Here is a 23947-nt window from a genome sequence, read left to right on the forward strand (position 1 = left end):
CGGGGCTGGTGCCGGCAAACTCCAAGTGGACTGTCATGTGCCTTTTATTGAGGAATGGCTTCCATCTGGCCACTCTACCATAAAGGCGTGATTGGTGGAGTCCTGAAGAGATGTTTGTCCTTCTGGAAGGTTCTCCCATCTCCACAGAGGAACTCTGGATCTCTGTCAGAGTGACCATCGGGTGGGTTCTTGGTCACTTCCCTGACCAAGGCCCTTCTCCCCCGATTGCTCAGTTTGGCTGGTCGGCTAGCTCTAGGAAGAGTCTTGGTGGTTCCAAACTTCTTTCATTTAAGAATGATGGAGTCCATTGTTTTCCTGGGGACCTTCAATGCTGCAGAAATGTGTTGGTAACCTTCCCCAGATCTGTGCCTCGAAACAATCCTGGCTCGGTGCTCTTCGACCTCATGGCTTGGTTTTTTCTCTGACATGCACTGTAAAATGTGGGACCTTATATAGACAGGTGTGTGCCTTTCCAAATCATGTCCAATCAATTTAATGTACCACAGGTGGACTTCAATCAAGTTGTAGAAACATCTCAAGGATGATCAATGGAAACAGGATTCACCTGAGTTCAATTTCGAGGCTCATAGCAAAGGGTCTGAATACTTGTGTCATTTTTTAAAATAAATTAGCAGAAATACCTGTTTTCACTATGTCATTATGGGGTATTGTGTGTAGATTGAAGATAAAAAAAAAAAATCAATTTTAGGGTAAGACTAACTTTCCGAATGCACTGTACTTCTTCTTAGACTGGCTTTCAACGAGAATGACAGAGATATAACTCACATTTCTATGTCAATTTGGTTGGGTTTCCCAAAAATGTACAGTGAAATTGTTCTGCTCCTTAACCACTCATTTGATACCAGAGCCTTCATGTCATAACTCTTCCTAACTGTTAGGAGTCACCTGATAACTCCCATCTATCCTACAGTATACTGAACAAAAATATAAACACAGATGTCTCAGGTTTTCAGGGAGTGTGCATTTTGAATGCTGACTGCAGGAATGTCCACCAGAACTGTTGCCAGGGAATTGAATGTTCATTTCTCTACCATAAGACACCTCCAATGTCATTTTAGAGAATTTGGCAGTACTTCCAACCGGCCTCAGAACCACAGACTAGTGTAACTACTCCAGCCCAGGACCTCCACATCCGGCTTCTTTACCTGTGGGATCATTAGAGACCAACCACCCGGAAATGGAGGAGTATTTTTGTCTGTAAAAAATCAATTTTGTGGGGAAAACCGAACTCTGATTGGCTGGGCCTGGCTCCCCAGTGGGTGGACCTGGGACCAAAGAAGGTGGGTCTATGCGCCCACCCATGGCTGCGCCCCTGCCCAGTCATGTGAAATCCATAGATTAGGGTCTAAGGAATTATTCTTTATGAAAAGTGTACTGGAAACACTCAACCATTGCTACTCCAACTTCCGGGATGCCTACAAGGCCCTCCCCCGCCCTCCTTTCGTCAAATATGGTCACGACTCCATTTTGCTCCATTTTAACCCCCCCCCATCCACATCGACGGGACTGCAGTGGAGAAGGTAGAAAGCTTCAAGTTCCTTGGCATACACATCACTGACAAACTGAAATGGTCCACCCACACAAACAGTGTGGTGAAGAAGGCGCAACAGCGCCTCTTCAACCTCAGGAGGCTTACGAAATTAGGCTTGTCACCTAAAACCCTCACAAACGTTTACAGAGGCACAGTTGAGGGCATCCTGTTGGGCTGTATCACCACCTGGTACGACAACTGCACCGCCCACTACTGCAGGGCTCTCCAGTGGGTGGTGGGGTCTGTCCAACACATCACCGGGGGCAAACTACCTGCACTACAGGACACCTACAGCACCCAATGTCACAGGAAGGCCCAAAAGATCATCAAGGACAACAACCACCCAAGCCACTGCATGTTCGCCCCGCTATTATCCAGAAGGCGAGGTCAGTACAGGTGCATCAAAGCTGGGACCAAAAGACTGAAAAACAGCTTATATCTCAAGGCCATCAGACTGTTAAATAGCCATTAATAAAACATTAGAGGCTGCTGCCTATATACATAGACTTGAAATCACTGGCCACTTTAATAAATGGAACACTAGTTACTTTAATAATGTTTACATATTTTGCATTACTCATCTCACTTGTATATACTGTTTTCTGTTCTACTGTATCTTAGTCTGTGCCGATCTGACATTGCTCGTCCATATACTTATGCTACCGTTCAAAGTTTAGGGTCACTTAGAAATGTCCTTGTTTTTGAAACAAAAGCTAAAAATTGTCCATTTAAAATAACATCAAATTGATCAGAAAGTCAGTGTAGACATTGTTAATGTTGTAAATGACTATTGTAGCTGGAAATGGCTACAGAGGCACATTATCAGCAACCATCACTCCTGTGTTCCAATGGCACATTGTGTTAGCTTCTCCAAGTTTATCATTTAAAAGGCTAATTGACCATTAGAAAACCATTTTGTAATTATGTTAACACAGCTGAAACGTGTTGTTCTGATTAAAGAAGCAATAAAACTGGCCTTCTTTAGACTAGTTGAGTATCTGGAGCATCAGCATTTGTGGGTTCGATTACAGGCTCAAAATGGCCAGAAACATACACCTTTCTTCTGAAACTCATCAGTCTATTCTGAGAAATGAAGGCTAACATAGTCTTCAAACATAGTCTGGGACAGTTGTGGGATGCAATAGATCCCAAATTAATACAACCACTAGCATAAAAAACACTTTATGCAATGTGGCTGACATAACAGATCAGAACATTTAGCTTGAAATGTTTCCAAACTATTAGGCTAATACTTCACATTATAAGCACAGCAATGCGCACATGGTAGTAGGCTATAAGTGGAATGTTCCATTAGCTGAAAACACCATTATCAAAAGTGACCACAAAAGCAATTATGCATGTAATGCTTTTATTATAAAGTGTAAAGTGTATAGGAAAGTTTACTCACGCTCTGCTTATGTATGCCAGTTTGCTCTACACCACTTTTAAAGCGGATTAATGAGCTTTATTTTAAGAAGTTATTTAGCCACTTCAGTTGTGATACAAACCTTGTCAAAACCATATAGGCCCATCAGCTAGGCTACATGAGGTGTGCAACTATGATTTGAAAAAGCCGCTAAAAAAGCATGGTTTCTTATGCTTGGCATCATTCACAAGTGATAGGCTAATATTGTCACCCATCAGACTATTACTGATTTAATCTTGTCTTTACATATACTAAATAATATGTGTGAAATTTGTTTTGATTCAGAATGGACCATTATCATGCACATGCATCGAAACGGGCAGCGGGAAAAAATACATGTCATCTATGCACTTGAATATATCGAATGGAGGACGGTAGGCTATACTCCTGTTGTAAATATAAGCAATGTGCTTAATATTAGGAAAGGTGAGAAATAAATATAGTAGACCTAGCCGATAGAAAACTGATGGGATCCTCCTCTTTTTAGTAGATTCCGTCACTCTGTTTTCTCGCGCAAATGCATAGCCTATAGCAATGTTGTGCAACATGAGCTCTTGGGCTCTCATGAAGTGTTTGATTCGATTTTCGATTACATTTGCATTGACGTCAGAGTGATTAGAGGGACAATAGAGTGCTGAGGACCAGGCAGTTAGCAAGTTTAGTAGGCTATTAATCTTGGGGCTAGGTGTCCCGCTAGCGGGATTGAAGCCGACAACGTCCGGTGAAATTGGAGGGTGCAATTCAAATAAATATTTGTAATATTAAACATTAATGAACATACAAGTGTCTTATATCATTTCAAAGATTATCTTCTTGTTAATCTAACTGCATTGTCAGATTTCAAAAAGGCTTCACAGCGAAAGAATACCATGCGATTATCTGAGGACAGCGCCCCACATCAACATATTTTTCAACCAGCACAGGCTTCACAAAATCACAATTAGCGATTAAATAAATCACTTACCTTTGAAGATCTTCCTCTGTTTGCAATCCCAAGGGTCCCGGCTAAAACATGAATGGTCGTTTTGTTCAATAAAATCCTTCTTTATATCCCAGAAAGTCAGTTTAGTTGGCGCCATTGATTTCAATAATCCACTCGTTCAACATGCAGACAAAGGAGTCCAAAAAGCTACAGGTAAACTTCGTCCAAACAAGTCAAACGTTTCTATTTAATCCCCAGGTAGTATAAAATGTAAAAAATGTAATATTTATCACAGAAAGTACTATGTTCAATAGGAAAGGAAAATTCGCAAGCGCGCACCTTCTCCCTCACACACCGAAAGACTGATTTGGTCCAGGTGCTCTCCCAACATAATCTCCAAATACTTGTTCGTTTTTCAAAAAAGAAGCCTGTAACCTTGAATAATTACTGTTTACATCTAGTGGAAGCCATAGGAATTGCAATATGGGTGACGGACATAAGGGTTTCCAATAGGTTTCCATAATAAGAGCCTGGGAGCTGAACAAAATAATTCTAGTCTGATTTTTGCCTGGCCTATCAATTCTGTTATAGTCTCAGACATTATTTTAACAGTTTTAGAAAAGTCAGAGTGTTTTCTATCCAATGGACCAATTATATGCATATCCTGGCCTCTGGGCCTGAGTAACAGGCAGTTTACTTTGGGCACATCAGTCAGGCGGAAATTCAGGATACTGCCCCCTAGCTCTAAGAAGTGACCAGCAGCAGCATCAGAGCTTGGAGAAGCCTAATTACCTTGACTAAATGGTCACATGGAATTTGACTGCCTTCATGACTCGTGACCACCAGTGTGGCGGTAGTACGGTTACTGCAACAGCCCTATTCATCAATATTTGCTTCATTCATGTGACTGACCAATACTGGGTCATTCTTCTCTTTAAACTGAGACCTTGAAACTGCTTCGTTCTCAAAACAAGGGTCTGGGCATACTGCCAAATTCCAGATACTGATAGTGAGGATTTGTCACTTGCATGAACACAGAAATTAGTTATTAGAAAAGCACAAACAAAACATTTTCCATCATATTTCCCTCCTCTTATCACTCAATCTGTGATAATTATCATTACAATTTATAGGTAAACCTTAGGATATAGCTTCTATCATAAGGTTCTATACTTTTATTGAAGTAAGGGAAATCAACACATAAAACCAGACACTTCATAATTTCAAACTCTTCATTCTGGGTTGCACAATTCTTCTTGTTAAACCATGGCTTAAGACATTCGCTTCATAAAGTTACACATATGCTTCATTACACAATTTCATTGATGGATTCTGGCAATGACATTTCCGCTGGAGCTTTTGTCGCGAGTGTCATGTTAATGACAGATCGGTATCTCAATGCATTTCTAGTCTAAAGTACTATAGATTTCGCAGTGTACAGACCTCCACAATCATCCCGATACCTCAAAATCAATTAAGGGCACAGTTGTCCACCCCCCTCCCTCCCGGCACTCATTCTTCTGCCGTTTCAGTTCGTCCCAATGGCACATGTTAAAAGTGGATGGCCCCTGATAATGTCCCGATTTTTTTCTCACCTGAGCTGCCACTGTCCTTTACAGTCCATTATGTCTTGTTCATTTTCCTACTTGTACACCAGTAGCATGAGAGATGTTTGGATGGGATCTCTCTCTATGCTCACTCCACGTGGACTCATGTGGCATGAGAGAAAAGGCAGTTGATAGCTTTGAGTGGATGCAGTGTACTGGCTGCTGGCACGGACTCAGGTCTCACGGTAGAAGTGGTGAAGGACTATAGTGAGCGCCATTGTCGCCATTACTTCAGCCGGTTAGAGGGGGTGAGGTTCACACTGTTCTCGGACGATTTATCCCTTCCATGCATCTAAATACCATCTGTGGTCACCTTCTCCATAACCTCGAGAGAGGACAGACCAGAACAACAGTTTAGTTTAGGGCATTTCTGATTCAGGAAATCCAGAGAAATGATTTACTTTATGACACATTTTTCACTGTATGACAAATTATTACTACTACCAATATTCTTAACTTGTTATGGATAGGGGGCAGTATTTTCACGGCCGGATAAAAAACGTACCCGATTTAATCTGATTATTACTCCTGCCCAGAAACTAGAATATGCATATAATTATTAGCTTTGGATAGGAAACACTCCAAAGTTTCTAAAACTGTTTGAATGGTGTCTGTGAGTATAACAGAACTCATTTGGCAGGCCAAAACCTGAGAAGATTCCAAACAGGAAGCGCCCTCTCTGACCATTTCTTGGCCTTCTTGATCATCTCTATCCAAAACAGGGGATCTCTGCTGTAACGTGACATTTTCTAACGCTCCCATAGGCTCTCAGAAGGCGCCAGAACGTTGAATGATGACTTTGCAGGCCATGGCTGAAAAACAGTAGCGCATTTGGTAAGTGGTCGATCTGAGAACAATGAGACTGGCGCACGCGTGCACGAGACGACTCCATGTTTTCATTTTCAGTCTTTGAACGAAAACAACGACTCCCGGTCGGAATATTATCGTTTTTTTACGAGAAAAATTGCATAAAAATTGATTTTAAACAGCGTTTGACATGCTTCGAAGTACGGTAATGGAATATTTTGAATTTTTTTGTCACAAAACGCGCCGGGCGCGTCACCCTTCATTACCCTTCGGATAGTGTCTTGAACGCACAACAAAACGCCGCTATACAGCCAGTGAAATATCAGGGCGGAAAATTCAAAAACAACAAAATGTCATAATTCAACTTTCTCAAACATGCAACTATTTTACACCATTTTAAAGATAAACTTCTCGTTAATCTAACCACATTGTCCGATTTCAAAAAGCCTTTACAGCGAAAGCAAAACATTAGATTATGTTAGGAGAGTACATAGACAAAAATAATCACACAGCCATTTTCCAAGCAAGGACATGTGTCAATAAAACCCAAAACACAGCTAAATGAAGCACTAACCTTTGACAATCTTCATCAGACGACACTCCTAGGACATTATGTTACACAATGCATGCATGTTTTGTTCGATAAAGTTCATATTTATATACAAAAACAGCATTTTACATTGGCACGTGATATTCAGAAAATGTATTCCCACCAAAACTAATGTGCACATCAATTTACAAAAATACTCATCATAAACGTTGACAAAATATATAACAATTATTTGAAGAATTATAGATAGACTACCCCTGGATGCAACCGCTGTGTCAGATTTTAAAATAGCTTTACGGAGAAAGCACATTTTTCAATATTCTGAGTACATAGCTCAGCCATCACGGTGAGCTATTCAGACACCCGCCAAGTTCGGGGCAACCTAAACTCAGAATTAGTATTAGAAATATTCTCTTACCTTTGCTGATCTTCGTCAGAATGCACTCCTAGGACTGCTACTTCCACAAGAAATGTTGTTTTTCTTCGAAATAATACATATTTATGTACAAATACCTCCGTTTTGTTCGTGCGTACAGATCACTTATCCAAAGGCATAACGCGCGAGCGCGGAACGAGAGACGAAAAGTCAAAATGTTCCATTAACGTACTTAGAAGTATGTCAAACGCTCTTTAAAATCAATCTTTATGGTATTTTTTACGTAGAATTGCGATAATATTCCAACCAGACAATAGCATATTCATTCAAGAAGAAAAAGAAGGAACGGCGTGCTCGCGTGACTGCGCATATCCAATCCCTTTGTTGCCAGGCAGACCACTCAGTAACTGATCTCCTATACTCTGCCCAATGACAGGAAAATGCTCAAACCACTTTCTGAAGGCTTTAGACAGCCAATGGAAGCCTTAGGAAGTGCAACGCCACTCCACAGACACTGTAGCTTCGATAGAGAATGAAAAGAAGAACTACAATTCTCAGACTTTCCACTTCCTGCTTGAATTTTTCTCAGGTTTTTGCCTGCCATATGAGTTCTGTTATACTCACAGACACCATTCAAACAGTTTTAGAAACTTCAGAGTGTTTTCTATCCAAATCCACTAATTATATTCATATTCTAGTTTCTGGGCCAGAGTAGTAACCTGTTTAAATTGGGTACGTTTTTCATCCGGCCGTGAAAATACTGCCCCCTAGCCCAGACAAGTTAACCTTATCTTTATCACATGATCCGCAATGGGACCACCCTGAACATTTCTCAGAATACTTTTTACTTTACACCACTTACGTACATCTACGTGTGGGTGTGCAAGTTGATTATTATTATTTATATTGTTACTTCATCATTTCTAGTAACCCATTCTAATCAGTATAATGTTACTTTATCTCTAGTAACCCATTATACATTTGTGTTCCATCACAAATTCCTCCTCTACACTAGTGTTCCAGTCATACAGGGGTTTAAATATTCACTCTAGTGTTCTATTTAACAGTATATTCAGAAATAATACTCTCTTCTTTCGTATCTCCATCCAGAATCATTATTTAACATTATACATCTTTAGTTATTCACGTCCACACCACCTACAGCGATCACAGTGCAGCAGCCCGAGAGGTACACATATCATGTTCTCGAGGAAATGTCAGTGTCCGTGGGCATCAATGAACTTCATTGTTTCCAGCCCTTATCCATCTCAGCTGTTGCCCTCTCAAACTTTTCAATGGCTTCTCGTGTCAGTGCTCGCTACCTGTAGATCGATGGGTGGTGGTGTTCACCATATGTATCTTCAACGGTTCCTTGTGGTTTCTCGACCACATAGACACTTCACTTATAAATGCCTACAGACAATTGTCAGTGGGGCCTCCTGCCCTCACTCTAGCCTTCTCCTAAGACTAGCTTGCCGTTACTTCCTATACATTTATAATAACCGTATATAACATAATAGATTGGAAAACTCAGCTAACAGAACTGGTTGGGGTATTCATTCAGACACGCACAGTAATCTCCCATATTACCTCTTTCACACCCAAGCTAGTCCCCTGACAGCTCCCATTCACTCAGTACTTAATAGTCTTATTATCCTAATTTCACTCCTCTTATTATCCAAATTCCAATCCTTTTATTATCCTAATTTAACTCCTTTTATTATCCAAATTCCAATCCTTTTATAATCCTAATTTCACTCCTCTTGTTATCCAAATTTGAATCAGTTTAACACGTCCTTTCACACTCACACAACTTTCACATCCACATTCACTTAGTACTATTCCCAAACACACTCAGTAATCTCCCTTATTACTCCATGTACCTCTTCAATTATTCTCTTGTCGTTACTTCCTATGCATCATATGTATATCCTATACATATAGAATAGCACCTTGTGCTATTGTTAGTCACTGCAGAACACGTACTGTAGACACTTCACTTATACATGCCTACAGACAGCTGTCAGCGGGGCTTTCCATGGTACCGTTACTTGCCCTCTCTGTTGTCTTCTCTCTAAGTCTGTCATATGTATCACTACCACAGTTCTTCCATAGTCTCTACAGTCGCCATAGACTCTACAGTATCTATGCTCTTTATAGTATCTATAGTCTCGCGTCTCTATAGTCTCTCAGTGTCTATAATCATAGAAGTTTATGTAGTCATAAATGCTATGGTCCCTATAGATTCTATAGTCTTGCCACATACATATAGAATAACAGACGCACTTTCCCACATTCACTCAGTACTTATTATGCACGTTTCAATCAGCTTACTAATATTCCTTAACATCCGAATTTCAATCACTTAACTAATATTCCTTAACATCCAAATTTCAACATTTTATTATCCAAATTTCAATCAGCTTAATAGCCAAATTTCAATCTTGTTATTATCCCAATTTCAATCAGCTTAATACTTTCCACTCTCAAACAACTTTCACATAAACATTCACTACACTCACACAACTCACATCCACATTCACTTCATGCTATTACTTGACTTAAGACTAGTGGTACCCTCCTCCACCTCCTCCATTTTTATGTTTCGTTTTATTGATTCTATTATAATTCTTTTCAATTTTTATACAAATTCATTTAAATTGACTTACTGAAATCAGTTGCCGTGTCCCTCAATTGTTCGCAGATGTTATGTCTCCTCCTGGGCAGCTCACAGCTTTTGGTCAGACGGGAATTTTCCTCAAGCTTCATAAAATGTGCCATTGGTTTTCCTTGCAGACCCCCACTGGAAAGCTCCGCATGCAGAATCAATCATCCTGATCATTGACGCCAAATTGTCATGGAAATTACCACCAGGGACACTCAAAGTCAATCTTGAATGAATCATCCTTTATCATCATCGTGCTGGAGAGGTTCCAACCAACTCAATGCACCAAGTACACATGTCAATCAGGAGCTCCACCTGGGTAGTCTCGTTAGTTCTCTTATATAGAGACAAGTTATATTTGCAGGATTTAGCTTATTCATCATTCATAATTAATTAATCATTAAAGTTTGCTTCATTCATGTGACCGACCAATACTGGGTCATGCATGTGACAGACCAAGACCTCACGAGGCTTCTTCTTCTCTAAGCCGAGAACATGAAACTGAGATCTTTCATTCTCAAAACAAGGGTCTGGGCGTACTGATAAATTACAGATACTCATAGTGAGGAGTCGTTCAGTCACTTGCATGAGTACAGAAATTGGTTATTAGAAAAGCAAAAACATAAAATGTTCCATCACACTATGATAGGGCAACTATGTAACCATGATAGGGCATCTATGTACCCATGATAGGGCTCCTATGTAATTCTGATAGGGCATCTATGTAACTATGATAGAAGCCCTATGTCCAACTAGCTCTCACAGTCTCACATCAGAATTAGATGTTCATCCATGTTGAAGTTGTTGCAAAGTGTTTAAAGTTAAGTTCAAGCATTAACTCCAAATGGTTAAGGTAAGAGTTAAGGTTTGGGATAGGCTTAAAACAAAAATCCCCAAAATATATTGTATTGCTGGATTTTAACTTTCAACCTTTGGAATCAGAGGCAGATGATTACACCCATTTGCCATTCCCATCCACAACACCTGAAAAAGAAATACCTACTTGACGGTAACAGCGCTCACTGTTGCCCCTAGTGGCTGGTTTCCACGTCATCCTCAGTCATGGATGGATGTCGAATACTGACTTGCATCATGGGTGACCAGGCTGTCTGTCAGTTTTCCCTGACCTAGGGCCCGCACCAAAGTTTCCTGGGGATCGCAGGGCCTTACTTGATTTGACCGTTCCCCCTAACCACCAAAGGACAAGCAACAGCAGCAGAAGAAGAAGTGAAGAGTAGAGGGAGTGCTAGTCACGTCAGATCTAGTATTCAAACTCAACAGTGTCAAAGAAATGAATACAGTATATTATGATGTCACTTAACAAATCATGATGTGGTGCATTAACCTTGATCTCTATCCATGCTGCTCCCTCAGAGGACAAGCAGAAGAAGAAGAAGCAGGGAAAGGAAAAGAGTGCAGGAGAGAGAGAGGGCAGCAAGACCCTGCAGCGTTCCAAGACCTTCGTCAGCCTCCTTTTCAAGAGAGATGCACGGAGAGACATGTCCAGGAACAGGAGAGAGAGAGACACATCACGGGACAGTAGAGAGACAGGGACAGGGGACTCCCACAGGGGTCGATTTAAATCACCCTCCCACCATACTGACAAAGGTGAGAGGACCAAGATACACTGGCACAACTTTATAAAAAGACACATCCTACATTCACTTGGACAACCACACAAACACATGAATGCATGCATGTTAGCAATCAGACATACAAAAGCACCAGTCCTTCCATCTCAGACTGGAGACCTTCACGCCCATATCCCTGTTCAACCCTGATCATAGCCACGACCCTAACCCTGACCATAGCCACGACCCTAACCCTAACCCTAGCTTCATGCCCACATCCTGGTTCAACCCTAATCATATATCGACCCTAACCCTAACCCTAGCTTCATGCCCACATCCCGGTTTAATCCTAACCATAGCCTCAACCCTAACTCTCAACCACAACCACAACCCTAACACTAACCCTACTGTGCAACCCAAGGTTTGATACCAGCATAAACAGAAACCCTCTTAAACCTAACCCCACTGGCTATTATACCTCACCCTTACCTCTAACCACTCGCTAGCGTCGCTAAACAGATGTCCCCTAATCACCCTCTAGCATTTTACTACGACTACTACTCACTCAGTAGCTCTGTAATATTGTGGTTCAGAGAACAAGCACATTTTCTGTCGCTGTGTTATTTGACCAATGTGAACGTTCATTGTGTGATCATGTTGTTCTATATATCCCTGGATATCTGTCCCCCTGACTCCCTAGATAAAGAGAGGGGTCGTCCGTTCCAGCTGCTGACCTCTCCAAGGGAGACCCGTGCTGGGGTGAAGGACAGCAGCCCCCTGCTTCACTCTGAGACCCTGGGACAAGTGGAGAACATGGCCAGGAAACTGCTCAGTCAGGATGAGGTCACTGCAGTCATGAGACACTGTAAGCGGGTGAGTCACTGAGCCAAAATGTCAGACTGAGTGAAACACTGTAAATGGGGGCTGTTCTGAGCTGTAATGGCTAATGGAGACATTTTAAGAGTAAATTCTGAACCAAAATGGCGGGAAAATGCTGAGCTGTAATGACTGTCATAAGACAATGCAGGTAAGTGAGTTCCTGAAACAAAACAGCGTATTGAGTGAGACAATGCAGAGCTACTGAGCCGGAATGGCTGTCTGAAACAGTGCAAGGGCCAATCCAGAAACAATTCCTTGCCCCTCTTTCTAGACCCTACCACTTTGATGTTCGTAGAAATGAAGGAATCAGACATACCCACCACAGAAACAAAAATAACAAAGCAAGAAAATAACATTATTTCAATCAGGCACTTGTGTGTGTGTGTGTGTGTGTGTGTGTGTGTGTGTGTGTGTGTGTGTGTGTGTGTGTGTGTGTGTGTGTGTGTGTGTGTGTGTGTGTGATGCGGGGCTGGAGCTACTCTCTCACCTCTTCCAGGCTTTTGGTGGAAGGACAATGGTGGACAATCCCAGCTAACAACAAATGTTCCTACACCTTCAGAGAATGTTCCCTTAAGAGTCTAATTAGGTCATTACCTAACGTCTTCATAGGAATGTTTCAGTGATGTGCAAGGACTGTTTTAAGAGACCATTCCCTTAATGCCACACATAACTTACCCAGAACGTGGTTACCATGTTCTCAGAATACAAGATATTAATGTTCTAGAAACGTTTCATTGGAACTTTGCGAGAACATTCCTGTGTCATGATTTTATGTGGGTTAGAAGAATATTCTATCGATGTCCCACCAACCATTCACAGAACATGGTTTCCATGTTCTCCAAATGTTCTGGACACTTCATGGGAACGTTGCAAGAACTTTCCTGTGTCCAGTTTTCTGAGGGTTAGGAGAATATTCCATCAATGCCACACCAAACACAGAACATTATTGCCATGCTCACAGAATATAAGATATTACTGTTCTAGACACGTTTTATGGGAACATTGCAAGAACATTCCTGTGTATCAGTCGTCAGGATGTCACCTGATGGTTCCAAAGAAAAGCTTAATTACACATCACTCCTAGTTACTGTTGTCAAGCCCAACAAGTTCCTAGTTGTTGAACCACTGATCCATTCACAGCTCTTTGTCTGTTGGCAAGGTTAGTACAATGCTTTCAGAATAAATTGTTTTCAACTTACATATTTGACACACTTTCACATGATTACGTTGTGCATATTAATTTATTCATGGGACTCCAATCTTCTTGATATGCCGCCATGTCTGTGTCAGTTACCAGTTAACCCAGCAAACAATAATGAATCATTGGGATGTCCTTGGGATGTCACGAAATGGTCCCTTGAAGTCATCAGGACATTGAGTCATGGTCCCCTAGAGGTTTTGTCTACAGTATTTCCCTGTTGGTCCTGGGGTTGTCCCTGAGGATGTTTTCAGGATGTTCTTGGTACGTTGTGTCATGGCCCCCCGAGGACGTTTTGTTTTGTTCCCGGTTTGTCCCGGGTATGTTTTTTCAGGACTTTCTTGGGATGTTGTGTCATGATCTCTCGAAGGTCCCCTGAACGTTCATGGGCCGTTGTGTCATGGTCCCCTGGAGGTTTTTGTCCAGTTTCCAGTTTGTCCTTGGGACGTCACCTGATGGTCGCAAAGAAACGTCCCCCCCCAACACACCCTAGTTTCATTACACATCGCCCCTTGTTACTGTTCCCAAGCCCATCAAGGCCCTGATTGGTGAACCGTTGATCCAGTCACAGCTCGCTGTCTTTTGACAATGCAAGGGGGACACAGACAGCTTTTAACTTACATATTTGACACACTTGTGTATGTTTATTCATACTGTAATTGAATATTATTATTTTATATTCTGAAAGCATAGCAACCATGTTCTGTCTATGTTTGGTGTGCCATTGATGGAATATTCTCCTAGCCCTCAGAAAACTAGACACATGAGTGTTCTTACAATGTTCCCATGAAACATGTCTAACATGTTATATTTTGAGAACAGTTGGTGAATGTTTGGTGTGCGTTTTGTTTGACATTAAGTGAATGTTCTTCTAACTTTAACACCAAAACATGCTAAATAGTTTCTCAGGAGGTTTTTACTAACATACATAGAATGTTCCCCCAACTAATGGAAAACTGGACACTCAAACATAAGGGGAACATTATGGGTAACATAAAAAAAAACGTTCTCTCCCTAGAATTGTTAGCTGGGGTGATTTTATTTACAGATGTAGGATCTTAATTTGAGCCAGTTTGTGACAGCAGAAAAAGAATCCTGCAGCAACAGGAAATGTGAATTATTATGTGGATTATAATTAATAGACATTTTTGTAGGGGTTGATACGTACATTTTTCGTTAGGGCAAATCAAGTCTGAAACTCAAATACACTACATGTTGAATTTCCTATCTGCAACAAAATAGTGATTAAATTAAGATCCAACATCTGTATGACAAGAGTCAAATATCGGCCATCATCTGATCTCGCTCTCCCAGTCTAGTGATATTTTTTGCTATTAGACAAAAGGGTTAGCGATATGTGTCTGATATTGTATGGATGTTTTTAAATAAACAATGCTTCTGATGGAGCTCCTCTCTCTCTCCCTCTATCCATCACACTCACTCGCTCTACTCCTCACACCAATATGATCAACTCCTCAGCTTTTCCTTCAAAACTCTGCAAAAGCTATCAGGGTGGCATCATCTGTACCTTGTCTCAAATCCACACAAGTGCATAGGGAGTAGAGGGAAGGGAATAGGGGCTTGACCTAGGGGTACATTTTTTAAGATGAATACTGTGAATCTTCTCTCACCTGTCTAGTTTTTTCAGATGTAGGAAAGGAAAACAACGTTATTTATTATAGACTACTAAGATGAACCCTCTCTCTTTCTCTCTCTCTCTGTATCAGTTTATGTTGGAGTGTGTGGTGGAGGATCTAGTACACCCTCTACTGGCCATACTGGACCGACCTGAGAAACTACTACTGATACGAGAGATCAGGTGTGTGTGTGTGCACGCGCGTGTCCGTCCATGCGTGTGTTTACATGTGGTGGTGTGTGTGTGTGTGTGTGTGTGTGTGTGTGTGTGTGTGTGTGTGTGTGTGTGTGTGTGTGTGTGTGTGCTATATGCTAGTGTGGTTAATGTACTCCATGGTGTGTCACTACTACTGATACGACAAATCAGGTGTGTGTGTGTGTGTGTATCTGCGTGTGTAGTTCCTCTCACCAAGCCACTCTCTGTCTCTTTCCAGGATGCTGATCCCTCCTACAGAGCTGGGTCGTTTTGACAGTATTGTCATGCCCTTCGAACTGGAGGCCTACGACATACTGAAGAGCCGCTCATGTAAGTACATCAAAAAGAGTCGGGGCGCCAGTCTGTTTCTGCCCTAGTGCTAACTCCTTATAGAAGAGGCAAGTGGTAGCGGGAGGAGGTAGGGAACTGGTCTGTCTGCCCAATATAAAGTATCAAAACTGGCAGAGGAACAAAAATAGCATAAATAGGAAAGTACAGTTGAATACATTTAGGTTGGAGTCATTAAAACTCGTTTTTCAACCACTCCACAAATTTCTTGTTAACAAACTATAGTTTTGGCAAGTCGGTTAGGACATCTACGTTGTGCATGACACAAGTACTTTTTCCAACAATTGTTTACAGACACATTATTTCACTTATAATTCACTTTATCACAATTCTAGTGGGTCAGAAGTTTACATAAACTAAGTTGGCTGTGCCTTTAAACAGCTTGGAAAATTCCAGAAAATGATGTCATGGCTTTATAAGCTTCTGATAGGCTAATTGACATCATTTGAGTCAATTGGAGGTGTACGTGTGGAGGTATTTCTAGGCCTACCTTCAAACTCAGTGCCTCTTTGCTTGACATCATGGGAAAATCAAAAGAAATCAGCCAAGACCTCAGAAAAAACATTGTAGACCTCCACGAGTCTGGTTCATCCTTTGGAGCAATTTCCAAACACCTGAAGGTACCATGTTCATCTGTACAAACAATAGTACGCAAGTATAAACACCATGGGACCACGCAGCCGTCGTACCACTCAGGAAGGAAACGCATTCTGTCTCCTAGAGATGAACGTACTTTGGTGCGAAAAGTGTGAATCAATCCCAGAACAACAGCAAAGGACCTTGTGAAGATGCTGGATGCTGAAAACGAGTCCTATATTGACATAACCTGAAAGGCCGCTCAGAAAGGAAGAAGCCACTGCTCCAAAACCGACATAAAAAAGCCAGACTATGGTTTGCAACTGCACATGGGGACAAAGATCGTACTTTTTGGAGAAATGTCCACTGGTCTGATGAAACAAATATAGAACTGTTTGGCTATAATGACCATCGTTATGTTTGGAGGAAAAAGGGGGAGGCTTGCATGCCGAAGAACACCGTCCCAACCGTGAAGCACGGGGGTGGCAGCATCATGTTATGGGGCTGCTTTGCTGCAGGAGGGACTAGTGCACTTCACAAAATAGATGGCATCATGAGGATAGAAAATGATGTGGATATATTGAAGCAACAGCTCAAGACATCAGTCAGGAAGTTAAAGCTTGGTCGCAAATGGGTCTTCCAAATGGACAATGACCCCAACCATACTTCCAAAGTTGTGGAAAAATGGTTTAAGGACAACACAGCCAAGGTATTGGAGTGGACATCACAAAGCCCTGACCTCAATCCCATAGAAAATGTTTGGGCAGAACTGAAAAGGCGTGTGTGAGTAAGGAGGCCTACAAATCTGACTCAGTTACACTAGCTCTGTCAGGAAGAATGGGCCAACATTCATCCAACTTATTGTGGGAAGCTTGTGGAAGGCTACCCGAAACATTTGACCCAAGTTAAACAATTTAAAGGCAATGCTACCAAATACTAATTGAGTGTACTTAAACTTCTGAACCACTAGGAATGTGATGAAAGTAATAAAGCTGAAATAACTCACTCTCTCTACTATTATTCTGACATTTCACATTCTTAAAATAAAGTGGTGACCTAAGACAGGGAATTATTACTCGGTTTGAATGTCAGGAATTGTGGAAAACTGAGTTTAAATGTATTTGGCAAAGGTTTATGGAAACTTCCGACTTCAACTGTATACCTGTTTCATTTCAGGACCAGGATGTTGACAGCTGTGCCATACAGATTGCAAAATAGCTGGGAAGAGATTTTTGATGTACCGATTCCATGGCACAGGGTGTTTAAATTGATATATAAAATAACACAAGATTATTGTGCAGAATTCTTGCCACCAACAAAATGTTAAATATTTGGGGCATGCAACCATCGCAGCTCTGCAGATTTTGTTGCGAGGATACAGAATCAATTGACCATTTTTTCTGGTATTGCCCTCAGGTAGCCTGTTTCTGGTCTCAGGTTCAGGAATGGCTAAAAAAGCATAACATTATTCTAAAATTGACCCTAGAAATAGCATTGTTGGGAGATCTGGAGAGACCTGGTCAGTCAATTGCTAATATACTAATACTCTTAATAACCTGTGGATTCTATTCGATTAGATACATTCAAATTGTATGTTAAACATCACAGCATAGTTAAAACATATATAGCGCGTAGAAATCAGAAGAGGGTGGCCAGCGGAGATAGGTAGGATGGGCAGAGGGAAGCTGGGGGTTGGGATGTGGAACTGGAGACAAGTGGGAGTGGAGTTGCTGGGTGGGGGATAAAATGACGGTCAAAGGTAAAAGTCAAAATAACCCCCCCTCCAAAAAAAAATATGTTTTGAATGACTGTTACATCTAATGCCTGTTTGCCTCAGGCTGAGGTACAAGCAGGTGCTTGTACGCATGTACATAAGCATTCAAACGCACACATGTGCACACACTCGGACACATACACACATGTAAATAGTGCCATACATGCACTCAAACGCATACAGTCGGCCTTGCTGTTTTGATTTTTGTTGTCCTTGATGTCTTTTGTTTGTTTGCATTGTTGTTTTCCTTAATTGTTCTCTTTTGTTCATTTTGTTGGCGCATTGGGGGACAGTGGCTTGGTGGTGGGAAGGGGTTGGGGGGGAGTGGAGGGAGAGTTGTTTTTTGGGGGGGGATAATGTTTTGTATTCTAGTATTGTATGTTCATATCTTTGTTGCGTTCTCGTCCTCAGTGAGGTCTCCTGCCCTGCGCTCTCCTCGCAGTGGAACCCCTCGACGACACCTCATCATTCCCATACCAGGTATCTGTGTGTGTGTGTGTATTGCCCCCTCATTCCCCCATCCCTCCCTCTCTCTCTCTCCCTCTCTTTGCCCACTCTCTTTCTCTAACCGCTGTCCTCTGCCTGATCCCAATAGGATATTATATAACCAGAGAACTTATCCTCCCCCTCCTCATCTCTTCCTGTGTCTCTTCTTCTTCTCCTCTTTTCATATCTCCTCTCGCCTCCCTCTTTTTCCAGTACATCTCATATCCTGTCTGACTGAAACACCTGCTCAATATCCAATATCCATTTCATACACATGTAGCACACACACAGGGCCGGCCCTAGCGTTTTGGTGGTCCCTAAACAAAATGTTGTTGGGGGTCCCCCCACCTCGAGGTCAAAACCTTTTAGTGGCCCCCGTCTTGACGGCAGAAAGGGGGAAAAAAGTATGTTTTAGAGTTAATTTCCAGTAATTCAACACATTTTGCAATGAGGTGCAGAGAAAATGATGCAGTTTCAAAGCAAGTTTGCTGCAATTTTACACATTTTGCCATGGGTCTGTGGGACAAATTCGCAACATGACAGACCATTTCCTGCAATTCTACACATTTTGGCAAGGGCCGGAGAGAAGATTTAGATATATTCTAACAAATTTCTTGCAATTCTACACATTTTGCCATAACCTATGCCATGTTAATATGATATTTGCGTGAGAGTGACTAACAAAATCAATGGGGGACCCCTGGAGGTCAAGGCCCCTGGGCATGTGCTCTTCGTGCCTGGTTGATAACTCAGCCATGATTACTACAAGTTTAGATAGCTAGCTAAACTAACTGACTAAAAATGTTAGCTGACATGCATGGGCTAATTGAGTGACTGCCAGTGACTGACACAACAAAAGAAAAATGGCTGATGCAGAACAACATTTTGAAATTGCACATTGCGTATTCTACTACTATAACCTTTTAACAGTAAGACCCTGACTGAGCTCTTGAGACCCCAACTGAGCCGGGGGCCCTAAGCAACCGCTTATGTCGCTTAGGCCCAGCCCCGGCCCTGCGCGCGCACACACACACACACACACACACACACACACACACACACACACACACACACACACACACACACACACACACACACACACACACACACACACACACACACACACACACACACACACACACACACACACACACACACACACACAGGCCTGTGTCAGATGACTTCAGTAGGAAGGCTTGTATTACGTCTCTGTGAGAAACACAAAAGCCAGAGAGGAGCAGTGCTAAGTCATAGACATGCGTGGGCTGACTGCATTGAGCCTTTGAAGCCTTTCTCAAACTTGACCAATTCAAAAGTCAGACACAGTGCATGTGTGTGTGCATACCTTAAAAGCTTCTCAAACTCTCTCTCCATTCAAGAATAAAAAACGCAGAGCGAAGGCATTTTCTACCTCCGCCACAGAAGTAAATGACACCAGCCATCTAGCACACAGAGGTGAGGGGTTAAGGGGTTGAAAGGTCAGCTGACTCCACCAGGGCAGAGGAAAACGGACATGTCAAACACAGCCAGTGAGTTCTGACAGGTCAGGGTGATGACCTCCGATAGAGATATGAAGATTGGGCCCTTTGGTGAATGGACTCCATTTTGTAAACTCCCACACAGTGTCACTGTCAAACAGACGGTTGACCAGTGCTAGGAAGGTTTAGAACTATAGTACAATACAGTGGGTCTTCTGGGGTTGAAGGGAATGAGTGAGTGTCTGTGTGTGTGTTAATATGTGTGTGATAACATGTATATTTCCTCTCCAGACTACCATGGTGGTTTCCAGCTTCAGCCAGCCCAGGACTTGGGGAGAGACCGTCAGTTGATGGAAGACCTAGAGAGACTACGTGTGTCTGGCCTCCAGGATGGTCTCCTGCCCCCTTCCCGCGCTTTCTCCCCCCTCTTGGATGTCCCCGTGGACAGCTACACCCACCACACCCCCCGCTCACGCTCTCCGAGCCCCTCACCCCCCAATTGGCTCCTCACAGAATCCCCACACACTACCAGACGCCAACTCCAAACCAACCACTCTCCCCATAGGCGAGACAATGGTTTGTCCCGGCCCCGGCACTATGATGAGACCTCATTGCTGTCGGAAGATACCACTCCGGAGCGGGGGCGGTCGCCGGTGAGGAACGAACATAATGGAAGGGTTAGGAGGGACCAATGGGAGGGCGGCCCTGAGAGGAAAGGAGGGATGGCCGAGGAGTACATGGAGGTGAGAGTACACTTACCCCCCAGGAACATTCAACCCACCCTGGCTCAGGTGCTTGAGGCCCCCCCACAGGACCGAAGCCCCTCAACAGGGAGGGAGAGGAGGGGACAAGGGCAGAGAGGGAAGGTGAAGCAAGTGAACAGACTTTCGCCAGGACGGTCGCAGAATGGTCACCATGGAAACGCAACACCTGTAGCCATTCAGGAGTATGAGATCACCACGGTGACCATCTCCAAAACGAAACAGTCTCTGGGTGAGTAGGCCTATTCGAGAGTCGCCAACTAATCTGCAGCCTGCTAGTACTCTACCTTACCAGTAGAGATCAGTGTTATTACATAACAATGGCCCTGTATAAAATAAACCCCTTGTAAGGCTGTTTACAAAGTGTAACACATCTGATTCAACTGCCTTTTTTTGTTGTTGTTTTTTTTTTACATATAATTTTATTGGATATCACCCCCAGCTCTACAGTCAACAAATGCAATAAATTCAATAAATATGGCACTTTACAAAACAAAAGCAGTTCATACGTTCTCATAGATCATCATATAGTGTTACAATCCTAGAATATTGGAAGGGAAGGTGCACATTTTCTAAGATTTACGTAAATGCTCAAGTATATACTCACACATACTGTACATGTACATTCACTGCCTTCAGAAAGTATTCATACCCCTTGACTTATACCACATTTTGGTGTTACAGTCATTGCAGGCAATCTCAACGCTGTGCGTTACAGGGAAGGTGGTACCCTTCCTGCAGGCTCATCCTGACATGACCCTCCAGCATGACAATGCCACCAGCCATATTGCTCGTCCTGTGCGTGATTTCCTGCAAGACAGGAATGTCAGTGTTCTGCCATGGCCAGCGAATAGCCCGGATCTAAATCCCATTGAGCACGTCTAGGGCCTGTTGGATCGGGGGGTGAGGGCTAGGACCATTCCCCCCAGAAATGTCTGGGAACTTGCAGGTGCCATGGTGGAAGAGTAGGGTAACATCTCACAGCAAGAACTGGCAAATCTGGTGCAGTCCATGAGGAGGAGATGTACTGCAGTACTTAATGCAGCTGGTGGCCACACCAGATACTGACTTACTTTTGATTTTGACCCCCCCTTTGTTAAGGGACACATTATTCAATTTCTGTTAGTTACATGTCTGTGGAACTTGTTCAGTTTATGTCTCAGTTGTTGAATCTTGTTATGTTCATACAAATATTTACACATGTTAGGTTTGCTGAAAATAAACGCATTGGACAGTGAGAGGACGTTTATTTCTTTGTTGAGTTTATTTCACATGGTGAAATCTCTGAGCGGGTTCCTTCCTCTCCAGCAACTGAGTTAGGAAGGACGTCGTTGTAGTGACTGGGTGTATTGGTACACCCTCCAAAGTGTAATTAATAACTTCACCATGCTCAAATGGATATTCAATGTCTGCTTACATTTTTTAAAATTAATTTATAAAAATGTCTAAAAACATAAATCTACTTTGACATTATCGGGTGTTATGTGTAGGCCAGTGAAACCAAATCGCCATTTTAAATTCAAGCGGTAACACAACAAAATGTGAAAAACTCAAGGGTTGTGAATACTTTCTGCAGGCCCTGTAAATACCCCTATAAATACATCAACTAAGTCTTGACTGAAGACTAGGATTACTAGTTGATTGGCTGGAGCAAAAGCCTGCACCTACACCGGCCCTTTGTGGATAAACTCTCTATCTCTGCTCTACAGGTATCAGTATCTCAGGTGGAATGGAGTCCAAGGTGCAGCCTGTGATCAAGATAGAGAAGATCTTTCCAGGAGGAGCTGCCTCTACCAGTGATGTTCTGAAGGTAAGCTTCTTTAGGAGCTCACTGCAATATTAGGGCAGCTCATGTTTTAATCAGAGCTGAGCCCGATAAAACAGGGTGAGTGTTTAGCAGTTTTGGTCTGTGACATTTGTAAAGGGCACTCTAGTTTGGTCTTGTGTGTGTGTGTGTGTTTGTGTGTTTATCTCCAGCATGACTGATGAGGTACATGGGCTGGGCCAGGTAATGTACGGGTAATATGACTCAGCCAGAGTGTATTAATAGAAGGGAAGAGATATTGAATGAAGCAGGGGGATGAGGTCGGAGGTTAGAGGTTACAGTGTGGTGAAGGGGGTAATGTCTGAGACAGCCCCTAGCGATCTCTAGATACTAGGTCAAAGCTTCAAAATCAGGTGTGTTTGTGGGTGTGTTGCTGCCGTGAGCATATCAGGTGACAGCACTTCCCAGGTTCGATAGGGCCATGACTCGAGTGTCAAACACTCTGGGGATCTGGTGTCGGCTAAGCCTTTCAGTTTCCATGAACTTCCCCTCTGAGTCCCCCTCTCTCTCTCACGCACACACACACACACACACACACACACACACACACACACACACACACACACACACACACACACACACACACACACACACACACACACACACACACACACACACACACTGACATGCATGCACTCAAAAACGTGACAGAGACCTTCGTGAAGGAGAGGAAGGGAAGGACAAGGAGGGAGAGAATTGTTTGAGAAAGAGAGAGAGAGAGACAGACCGATATAGACGGAGCTAGATGTGGTTGGTTTGCTCTAGCCCCTTAATTCCTAGGCATAGCCTGATAGCCTGTCCCTAACTTGTGTGTATCTGCCACACACTGAGAGCAGGGGGAAGAAGGATTACTACACCAGACTGACTGTTCACACACATCCCGTCCCCTTGTTCCTGTCTGATAACCGCCTATCTTTAAGCTAGCCACCAGGTCTGTATGTGTGTCTGTGTGTGTGTGTGTCATGCTTGCTATTGCCCCTGCTTGACGGTTTTGTCTAGCAGGGATAGAGCTTTTGTCAAAATTGACTTTTCGTAGCAGGTTAGGAGAACTTACGCAGCAGGTTAGTGTAACAGATGTATATCGTACTGTCCTTGCGTTGTGTTTTCTCCTAATAAATCACATCAGCCAGTGGTCCCAGTTGAGCATCATTTATTTCTGTTGTTAAATGGGAAACAGCACGTTAGTTGTGCAGGGCTTAACGATATTGATGGCTGTCGATGGCAAAATCTGTAGCATGAAGACAACTGTGTTAGCACTGGGCTTATGTGACCATTACATTGGTGTATGCTAGCTAACACACTTATCAACAGCAAT

The 23947-nt window shown here is 42.7% G+C and overlaps 1 protein-coding gene across 1 annotated transcript in view; it reads left to right on the forward strand.

Annotated features, from left to right (window-relative positions):
- Positions 1–23947, forward strand: part of pdzd7a (PDZ domain containing 7a) — a 45326-nt gene that overhangs the window by 17719 nt on the left and 3660 nt on the right. The window contains exons 8-14 of the mRNA XM_014211854.2: positions 11280–11513; positions 12177–12349; positions 15281–15372; positions 15623–15714; positions 18494–18562; positions 20338–21039; positions 22517–22617. Of these exons, the coding sequence (XP_014067329.1) occupies positions 11280–11513; positions 12177–12349; positions 15281–15372; positions 15623–15714; positions 18494–18562; positions 20338–21039; positions 22517–22617 (1463 nt within the window). The remainder of the gene's footprint in view (positions 1–11279; positions 11514–12176; positions 12350–15280; positions 15373–15622; positions 15715–18493; positions 18563–20337; positions 21040–22516; positions 22618–23947) is intronic.

This window comes from Salmo salar, chromosome ssa01 (genome assembly GCF_905237065.1).
Source record: "Salmo salar chromosome ssa01, Ssal_v3.1, whole genome shotgun sequence".
NCBI lineage: Eukaryota > Metazoa > Chordata > Actinopteri > Salmoniformes > Salmonidae > Salmo > Salmo salar.